The 9,886-nt window shown below is 42.1% G+C and overlaps 2 protein-coding genes across 3 annotated transcripts in view; one reads left to right on the top strand and one right to left on the bottom strand.

Moving 5' to 3' along the window:
• The window catches only part of GARRE1 (granule associated Rac and RHOG effector 1), a 104,238-nt gene extending 100,865 nt beyond the window's left edge, over positions 1 to 3,373 (top strand). For both annotated transcript variants that reach the window (XM_050922816.1, XM_050922815.1), the window contains exon 14: positions 859 to 3,373. In XM_050922816.1, the coding sequence (XP_050778773.1) occupies positions 859 to 1,185 (327 nt within the window). In that variant the 3' untranslated portion in view covers positions 1,186 to 3,373. The remainder of the gene's footprint in view (positions 1 to 858) is intronic.
• A 600-nt stretch (positions 3,374 to 3,973) lies between these two features.
• SS18L2 (SS18 like 2) lies at positions 3,974 to 8,135 on the bottom strand. Its single transcript, XM_050922862.1, has 3 exons — positions 7,820 to 8,135; positions 6,476 to 6,552; positions 3,974 to 6,012 (listed from the first exon to the last, which is right to left on the bottom strand). The coding sequence occupies exons 1-3, from the start codon at positions 7,886 to 7,888 to the stop codon at positions 5,928 to 5,930; spliced, it is 231 nt and encodes a 76-aa protein (XP_050778819.1). The 5' UTR covers positions 7,889 to 8,135; the 3' UTR covers positions 3,974 to 5,927.
• Positions 8,136 to 9,886: the final 1,751 nt, after the last annotated feature.

Genomic DNA, 9,886 nt, shown 5'->3' on the forward strand with positions numbered 1-9,886 from the left:
GAGAAGAAAAACTTGAGCAGTCTGAAGTATCTATCCAGTTTTCATCAGACAAGTTTTTTAGCTCTGAATTGAATCAACACCAAAAACCACTTGCATTGCAGCGGAAATCTAAAGCTTTGAACAAAATTTCTTAAGTATTAAAATAGAGAATCTTATAAAGCATATTTACCCCATTGCTTGTCACCACAAACTTTTTTTTTAATTAGTTCAAAACATATTACTTCCTTCCTATTGGATTCCTGCAAACGGTTCCTGGAAGTGCTTTCCTGATTGCTTGTAGTGCTCTTTTCCCCTCACTTCCCAGATATTTTGTTGAGAAACCCGAGCAAGTTGTATGCCGGTCAGAGTGCTCTAGTAACAGGCTAGGGTGGTATAGATGCAGGGTTACCAGTTCTGCACTGTCAAGTAACTTTTTAAAGTGAAAAATGAACAGGGGACTAAATCACACCATAAAGTGAGCTGCAAGCCTCTGGCTGACCACCAACATAAATAAATTAGTCTTTGCCCTATAAAGATGATGATATGATTTGTAGAGCTCTACAAGTGTATTCAGAATACTTCCTGAGGAAAGTCTGCATTTAACTGATCAACATATGCCTGTTTTAAGCCAAGAGTCATTTTTATGAGCAAAAAATAGGGGAATATCCAAGGCTATGGATGTTGCAACGTGACCTTTTTTTCTAGGAAAAAAGGTATCTATTATGCAAATATAAAAATGAAGAGTTTTTTGTCTGATCTGCTCAGCTATCTCCTTACTATAAATAATTTAAATAGAAAAATCAGCTCTCTGAAATCAGAACAAAATGCATTGAAATATTTTGATTTGCAAAATCAAAGCTGATAATTCTGTCTTCACAGGATAATAAAACCAAAACCTGGCCTCCTAAGGCCCCTTGGCAGCATTCTTCATCCGTTTCAAACACACTACCCAATCAGAATACATCTTTGTATCAGATGAGTAATCCAGTCAGTCAATGGAATGACACAATGCAGATTTTACAGTCACCAGTTTGGTCTACAGCCAGTGACTGTGCACCATCTACATGTATTTCCTCCAATTTTGCCTATGCTCAGCAACAACACTCACCACAGCAGCAGACATCCCAACACAAACAGCTGAATAAGGGCTTTAAATCTTTTCCAGTAAAGCACGAACGCAGACCATCTTACCTGCATCAATACTAACTGCTTTTTTCTATTGGAAAGATGCCTCATAGGGCCAAACAGTCTTATAAATTATGTATATTATCTTTGTTTCCTCTTTGTGTATTGGCAGTGTTCTGGTTATTTTATTATATGTGGAGTGAAAACTTTATGGTGATGTACATAGGTTTTAAATTGTTTTACAGTGCTGAGCAAACAGACAATATATTTGTTAAATGTATATGAAACAGCCCAAAACTGTGAGGCAAAACACTTTTAAAATGTGTATATTACCTTTACTTTTCAAACCCCTTTTTTAAAAAAAATTGCTAAGACTACCATGCAAGACACTGTATTTTATAGCTATTTTCATATAGATTTATAGTTAAACATCAGCTAAAATGCATTGACTTTTTAAGCAAATATAGTGGTTGCTTTTGCTCAACACTGTTTTTGTTTAGATTTATAATGGACAAGTTGTAGTCTTTGTATTCTAAGTAAACAGCCTGTGACAACTTTTTTTTTAGTGAAGTGGGGCAGCAGCTTTTAACATGCCATGCAAGTGGGTGTGTTACAGCAGTGTTGCAAAAACCATTGCAAAATTAAGTTTTGCAGTCATTTCATTAATGTAAATATAGAGTAGCTGGAATCACTCAAACTTGCGTTTCAAATTTTCTTGGCTGCCAAAGGTAGATGGTATGGTATCTGTGTGAATGACTATACTGATTTTCAAATACACAATTTGATACTTCTACTTTTGGCTAAAGGCATTACCCCCACAGTGCTCCTTAAATGAGTGAAACTATAGCTAAGACTACTTGCATATATTTAAAGTCTTATTTCAGATGCTACAGTTAGAGTAAAAATTGTGAGCTGGCTCAGAAGAGAAACTAGAATTAAAATGTGAGTAGCAGATACTTAAAAGTATATTGTGTGCCATTACAAAGTTTAACCTGTGGAACTTGGAATAACCTTCCAACCAAAGTGGATCCAGCAGTGTGTGACTGGTGCTTAAATTGGAGGGGGGTGGGAAGTAAATATATATGTATAGTTATCCCATTGTATATTAATTGAAGTTACAGAAGATTCTTTATATAGTTAAAGCTTATTTAAAATTTTCATATTTCATCTTTAAAAGAGTAATTAAATCATATTTTCTGGTATAAAGTTTTGACAGTATTAATCTTATTTTTATATTTTCTTAAATCATTATACCATTCTAATATGTTAACTACTAGTAAAGTGGTGTTTTAGTTCTAACTACATATAAAAATTTTTCTGCAAAGATAAAAGTACATTTATGTTCCCATTTTTCTACAAACTAAGTACATCTATATCTAAAGATACCAAAAAATAAAATATATATATACAACACTAATACTATTAAACATTTGGGTGTTTAAAACCCATTCACTCCTTTTGTTTGTATGGTGATGGGCTGTAGTTGCAGGCCCAGAATGTTACCTTTTGTGCTGTTTAAGGATGCCAATGTTGCCTGTATTTGATATACTGTCACCATGTTTTCTGAAAATTCATACTTACCATGTTTACAGAGAATTGTTTGCTGTACAAAGACTTTTTACAGTAATGTGCTTTGCACAATCAGCGTGGCTTTTGTCTGTAAATTGTTAATGTTCTGTACTATTTTACTTTTGAAAACCCTCTGCTGAAAGTACTAGTCGTTATTTAGCTCGACAAATGGTTTGAAGTTTCCAAAAGCTTGACAATATTTGATCCTAAATTTGGGTATATTTATGTCCCATGATTATTCATACTAAAACCAAAATGCAAATTAAGTTTATTTATAACTTTGAACTTTTTCCTAACCAGTGCCAAAACTGTTGTTGCAGTTTTTGTAATTTACTGTTAATTACAAATATTGCAAGTTTCTAAACTTAATCCAAGTGAATTGTGGAAACAAAACTGAAACCATTTCTGTGTCTGCATTTTGACCACGTAGGTGCTATGTCCTGTGCTGCCGATTTGTTCTGAACACTGGTAATTTTTAACATTGTTGCACTTGGCAAACAAGTCTTGCCATAAAATCTGTTTATCATTTACACTGCCAAGTGCAAGGGTTTGGTGCTTAGTTAACTTACCCTTATTGCAGTGTTTCTTGTGAATAGCTAATGCTTCTGAACTGGAACTGAACATTTTGTATTTTACTTTTAAAGCGCCTGAAAGTAAAAGCTATTTGCATTATTAAAGATATACATTTAATAATAGGTCATACCTGTTTGAAATATGCTCCTGACTGAAAATGAACAGCGCCTTAAGATGTAACTTAAATTTGTAAATGAAAAGATATTAAGGAATATTAATACAAAAAATTGTCTACTTAATGACTTTTTTAAATGTGTTGTCTGCACAGTAGAATCTGATATCAAATTTCCCCATAATCCTTATTTTAGGGCTACTTTACCCCTAGGATGGAATGTATAGCACCACTATTAATGCTCCTTCATTGGCAGTTAATAATACATACTATTGCTTTTCAGCAACTTTCCTTCTTGACACCTGATACCCATATTTAGCTTTTGGTGATGAACATTTTGCACTAAGTCACTTTCCGTATGTACTGTTCACAGATGTATGAATGGCTAATAACCTTTGCTTTTGGACAAAGCTATGGGGTGGTGCCATTCCATTTAAGTTACACTCTAACTGTGTGACTGGAATACAAAAATCTGAAATGTGCAAATGCAAAAGCCTGTTACCTGTATCTTTTTGCCAACAACGAAATACCTGTACATGACAACTCATTCTAAGGAGAAAAGCTGCTAAAAATCAAGTAGTCTTTACACTGATATCAAAGGAATGAATTCAGATGCTTGTTACCAGATTTTATTACAAAATATCTAACACATTTTCGAGCAAGTTAAAGTAATACTTTAGACATTACTGAAATGAGTATTCCCTTATAAAATATTTAAATGGAGATATAAAACTCATTTGTTTAGTGTTTTCCATAAATAGATAGCTACATACTATTTCTGAAAAATTTTAAATTACTTATTTCCTTAATTAATCTGTTTTCAAGACAAAAGTCAGCTGTTTCTTTTGTTGGAAAATTAGAAGCCTCTCAGAATATTTGATTAAACTTTCATGTTTGGGAGGGAACCAACTACTCAAGCCAGTTCCATACTTTGAAATCGCATTTAGATTTGTCTACAAGTAGGTTTCCTCTAACTCACTTGTTGCATGAGTAGTGTTTCATACTAATCCCAAAAGTGCTTTTGCTTACTAGGAAGAGCTTTAGTTCAATCTGCATAGTATCATATTGTAATCGGATGTGCAGCCAGATCGGTCCCTGTATTGCATCTGACAAATTCCTAACCCTGCATTTTTGCCATCTTGGGAGTCTTGCAAAAATAAGATTTTTACAATTTAAATGAAAATATTTTCACTAATCATAAGTAAAATTATTGAAACAGGTGGATACTTAACTTATGATGTAGCAAACAGCATTATCCATAATGCTCAATCTTGTAGATTAAACAGTTAATTAGAGCCAAGTGTCAGTTGTACTGCCAACTGAGATCCAAGTCTGAATCCCCTTCCAGGATACCTGGCCCATGAAGACATTCTCAGAGGGGAAGATGGGATGCACTGGGAAGCAATAAATGTCTTCTGATTTCTGCAATGCCCATCTATTGGCAAAGCAAGTCAAGTACAATTATACCAGTTTTACTGTGGAATTTGTAAATTCACAAACTTAGACAAATGAGAAATGAGTTGTAGACACATTTGGTTTAACCAGGAGGAGGCAGGAATGGCAAACTTAAACTGTTTGCTTTTCTTTCAGGCCACTGACAACAATTCTCTAAAGTGAGTATTGCAACTAGATGCATTCTTGAGAACTACAGTATGCCCGAGAAACCTGTGACAAGTGAGTGGAAGAGGGACAGGACACTAAGGGAGACTTAAGCTACAGTCCTCCCCAACCAAACAGCCATGCTGACTATCTCATTCTCTGGGCTAACTTTAGAGGATGTGGGGAATTGCCCTGAAAACTGGAAAAGCCTGAGCCTAGTCAGGGGAGTAGTCATAATCCTGCTTAACCTCATGGTCCAATAAGTGGTACCGGAGTAGACAGACTGTAAGCTCTTCAGGGCATATAGCTTTACACAGCAGTCAGCATAATGAGACCCTAATTCTGCTTGGAGTTTCTGGCTGTTACTGCAATACAATAATGAAGGCAGCAGGTCCTGGACAACCTCCAGTTACCTCACTATTTCTCCTGGGTAAGTGGAACTTGAGCCTTTTCTAAAACTCAGCCTGCCCTCTGATACCCAGTGTCATCGTTTATCACCTTAATATGCTCATTTTCCAAAAGAATACATGAAGAAATTCAGGTTGCTTGGGGGTTTTGGTGTCACTGTTACTTGATTTCCTATTCTCCATTATCACCTACCACTCAAGGAAGCGTGAAAAACATAGGCAGTAGCACTTTTAAATAAGGTGTACGTTTCTCAAAAAAAAACAACACACAACCAAAAAACAAAGGAAGGGGAAGACTGGTGCAAGGGATCTTCCACATATTTATCAACTCATCACTAACAGGATGCAAGGCTACAGCAACTCTATTCCTATAAGAATCTATTCCCTAATGCCCATCAATCTTGGCCCCTGGATTCCCAGCTGATCCCTATCAAAGCTTGCTCTTAGCCAGTCAGACAAAAATGAGGGAAGTTGTATCCCTCTTTACCCTCAGAATTCCCTCCATTCAATCACATCTTCATGCTTTATACAGGCACCACTGATGGGTGTCCAAGTTTGTGGGATCAGTCAGTCTTCTGTACACTGGCTGGAGTTGCATCAGCAATAGTAGCCAAATAAATAAGATTTCTGTGCAAGATATGCTGGTACCTATGAGAGGAAAAAAGTTTGGAAAATTCAAAAGGGAACAAGACTTGATAATTGTATTCCCTACACTAGAGAGATCAGGATAGGCTGTGCCTAAACAGAATTGAAGTAGTCATGCATATTTACAATTAATAAATGTCATCTTAGGTCACCTACTACAAACCCAAAATGGAAGAACTCATTCTTGGGAAATAATTAACCCCTGCCCCCGTATCTTATTTCCGTTCTCCTACACTCAACTCCCCATATACCCTCTCCAACTCACTTTCATCCTAAAGATGAGACTTGCATGGCTTATTTTTCAGCTGATGCTGCAGTATTTTGATGTGGTGATTGAACAAGGCTTATTTTAAGCCAAAAACTTTCTATAAAACATTTTCTGACAAATTTCACAGTGTGCTGGGCATCTAAACTAGTACCTTTTCTATACGTACACGGACTGCATTTTGGAATAAGTTTTACTTACTGCACACATTCTGTAGCTCTTCCTTTATTTTGATATTCTACAATGCATCGAATCAGCTGATCGTTTTCATCTAGTAACTAAAATAAACACAAGTTAGGGCTTTGCTTCTGCTACAGGTGCTTGAAATCTTGTTATATGTTGTTTATTGTAACTGCAAAAATTCCCTTCTGTTAGCTGGTTCTACCTGTTTTATGGTAATTGGGCTGAAAATATTTTCCTGCACCTCTCTCATGTTTAGGTTTGCAGGCTGTGGTTTATTTGTAGTAGACTAGGGCCTAGAACAGCATTTCTCAAATGCAGCCTGTGGCCATGACAGCCTCCTTGGCACAGATGGCAGAGGGGGCAAAGCAGCACCCAGGGGGGCTTCAGCTGGGGAACTCCTGGGGTACACTGGAGGCTCCAGCTGCAGGATTCAGCCCCCCTACCAGCTTCAGCTGCATGGCTCCAGGCTTCGCCCTTCCTCCGGCCCCCCCCCCCCCCCGATTCAGCCATGGGGTTCTGGCTCTGGCAAGCAGGGCTGGTAAAGGAGCAATGGGATGGGGATGGGAAGAAAAGAAGCAAAAGGGCCTTGAGGTGAGGCAACAGGGCCCAAGGGCACCAAAATACACCTGTACATTCCATAGGCGCAGGAACTAGAGGCATGGGAGGTGCTGCAGCACTCAGGTTTTATGCAGGGCTAGGGCTAGGGCCCAGCTCCTGGCCCCTCAGGCGGGGGTCCTGTCTGACAGCCCTGCCCCCAGCTGTGGCCCCAGCATCAGCCCGCTTACCCCTGTCCATGCCCCCCATGCCAGAGCCAGGGCCCTGCTCCCAGCCCCAGCTCTAGGGGGCAGGTGTGAACAGGGGCAAGGGGGTGGGGAACAAGGTCGATAGAGGGCTTTGCACTTTCAGCATCTCCCCTACAGAAAGTGCTCTAGCGCCATTTCTTAAACCCGACCAACAACTCACAAGGATTTGGCCACGGACATGTGCATATTTCTTAGTTTTTCATAAAGTTCCGCGTTTTCAGACAATGTATCAAAGTAGTCACCAGCCACACTCAGGCCACTAAAAAAATGGGCCGAGACCCCTCCCGCCCGCACAAGCTGCAATAAGGCTCAAGGCTGCCAGGTGCTCGGCGCTGAACAGCTGCTGGACCCAGGGGCAGCGGCGGCTGGCAAGTGTCTCAGGTACCGGAGGGTGCGTGGGGATGACCCATGGGCCAGGCGCGCGCTAAGCGCAGTAATTCCGCGGGGGCCGGGCCGGGCCGGGCCGCGGTGGCCAGAGCCGGCTCAGGGAGAAGCAGGGAACGGCCCCGCCCCCCGCACATGGGGGACTCGAGGGGCTGTGGCGGTGCCGGGCACTCACCCGCTGCAGGGTCTCTGCATTCACTTCCGCTTTCCCGCGCAGCCGCTCCGGCACGAAAACCACCGACATGGCCCCGAGGCGGCAGCTACCGGCGCTCCCGCCTTTCTCCCCGCCACAGGCTCCGCTTAGCTCCGCCCACAGGTCGCTACCACCACCTGCAGCCCCGGGGAGGGGAGCAACGTTGTAAACAAAAACTCTATCGCCTCCTCCCCCGTCCGGGCGACTGGTTCCATCCGCCCCGTGCACGCGCGGCAGCCACTGCTGCGTGGGACGGCGCGCTACGTGCTAGAGCCACAGAGCGGGGGGGCGGGGCGCTGACTCCCGCTGGGGTCTCGGGAGGGCGGGGACAGGCCTAGCGAGCTCCCCCCCGCGGGGCGGTACAGACCGGCTCACCAGCGTCACTTCCCAACCGCCGGCAGTCAGCGGTCCGGCCTCCCTCCCCCCCCCCCAAGGGCAGCTGGGAATCGCGCCTGGCGGGCCCCCCCCTTCCTCCGGCAGAGTCTGACTGGCTGCGCCCTGGTCGCTCTCAACCCGCAGCCCCAACGCGGGGCGGGGACCTAGGCTGTAAACGGAACAGGAGTAGGTGTGGCACCTTCGAGACTAGCCCATTTATTTCTGCATAAGCCCAGGAGAGCTCCAGCTGAAATACCCGTGTTAGTCCCTAAGGTGCCACACCCGCTCCTTTTTGTGGATACAGACTAACACGGCTGCTACTCTGAAACGTTGTAAACAGCGAGTATTGCCCCCTCCCCTCCCCCTCGGGGATAGGACCAGCCCAGCTGGGCCTTGCCCAGGCCTCCTCTGGATAGGCTACAGCCTGGCTCCACCAGGGCTAGGTAGGAGAGGCCCCTGGGCTCCGCTTTGCGCTTAGCTGCGGGGGCACGCTCCCGCAGATGCCTCTGGCAAAGCACCCCTACCCTGGCTCCATATGAAGTATGCGGAAGAGCCCGTGATTGCTGCCGTAGCTGCACAGGGGAGCTTTGCTCTGACTCGGCTTAATGAGCTCCAACCCACTTCCTCCATCAGTAGTGATAAGGCTCAAAACTAACTTACCTGTGATTGAACAGCAGTACAAGTGGAGTTAACACATTAGTACTTTCCCCCCCTCACGTTTCTATTTTTTAGAAGTGCAGATTCAATTTTCAAGTGGAAAAATGACTTTATGAATACTTACATCTTCTATGCATGCTGAAAGCTGTAAGTTTTAGAGTGGTGCAGGTCCTCCATTATAAGAAAACTGCATTGCACTAAGCTGTGAACTTTTAGCTGGTACTTGCTGCAGCAGCTATAACCCCTTTCTGTTTTCAAACTTCTGGCTAGAAATGTTAGTCTAATTCCATTACCCTCCAACAGTTAGACTGGAAAGGAGTATTAAATCAGTCCCCTCCATATTTTGGGCAGATGTATTTTTCCAGGGGCCAGGAGTAGTATGAATTAGTGTGACCCATTTAATTTGTACATTTTTAGAATATTTCTACATTTTTTTAAAAAAGATTCTGCAACCAATCAGCTGGTACATTATTCAGTGAAGTTGTGTTGCGTAATTTCAGGCTGTCATCGCACAAAAATCAGGTCAGCAAGTGGAACAGTATTGGAGAAGTAACTGCAATGTGAATACAAGAGGGGTTTGAAAGTGAGAAGGGAAGTAGTATTTCACAGTTAGCTACATAAAAGATATCTAGCATCCACAACTGAATTCAAAACATCTGTAATGGTTAAGAACACCTAGAAGGAGAAATGGTCAACTGAGTTTTATCTTGTAGAGTATGGAAACACTGTCGTATGGGGAGTAGTAGACTCCACAGGATGAGAAGAGGGAAAAGAGGGCTGTAACGCAAGCCCTTCTTGGGAAGCAAATTGCAGGGCATTTTGGTAGTTAGATTTAATGAGTTCTGGGAGTTCAAGATGTCCCTTGACATCCAGGCCTTTTTAATCTCATGACTGCCCAGCAGTATTAAAATATTTATAAAAAACTCAGCCCACCAGCAGCATTTAACCATCAAACTAACTCATCCACTGAGCAAATCAAAAACAAGGAAAGAGGAGCTTTTCATTTGACACATCTGG

The sequence above is a fragment of the Gopherus flavomarginatus genome, chromosome 14, assembly GCF_025201925.1.
Source record: "Gopherus flavomarginatus isolate rGopFla2 chromosome 14, rGopFla2.mat.asm, whole genome shotgun sequence".
Lineage (NCBI taxonomy): Eukaryota > Metazoa > Chordata > Testudines > Testudinidae > Gopherus > Gopherus flavomarginatus.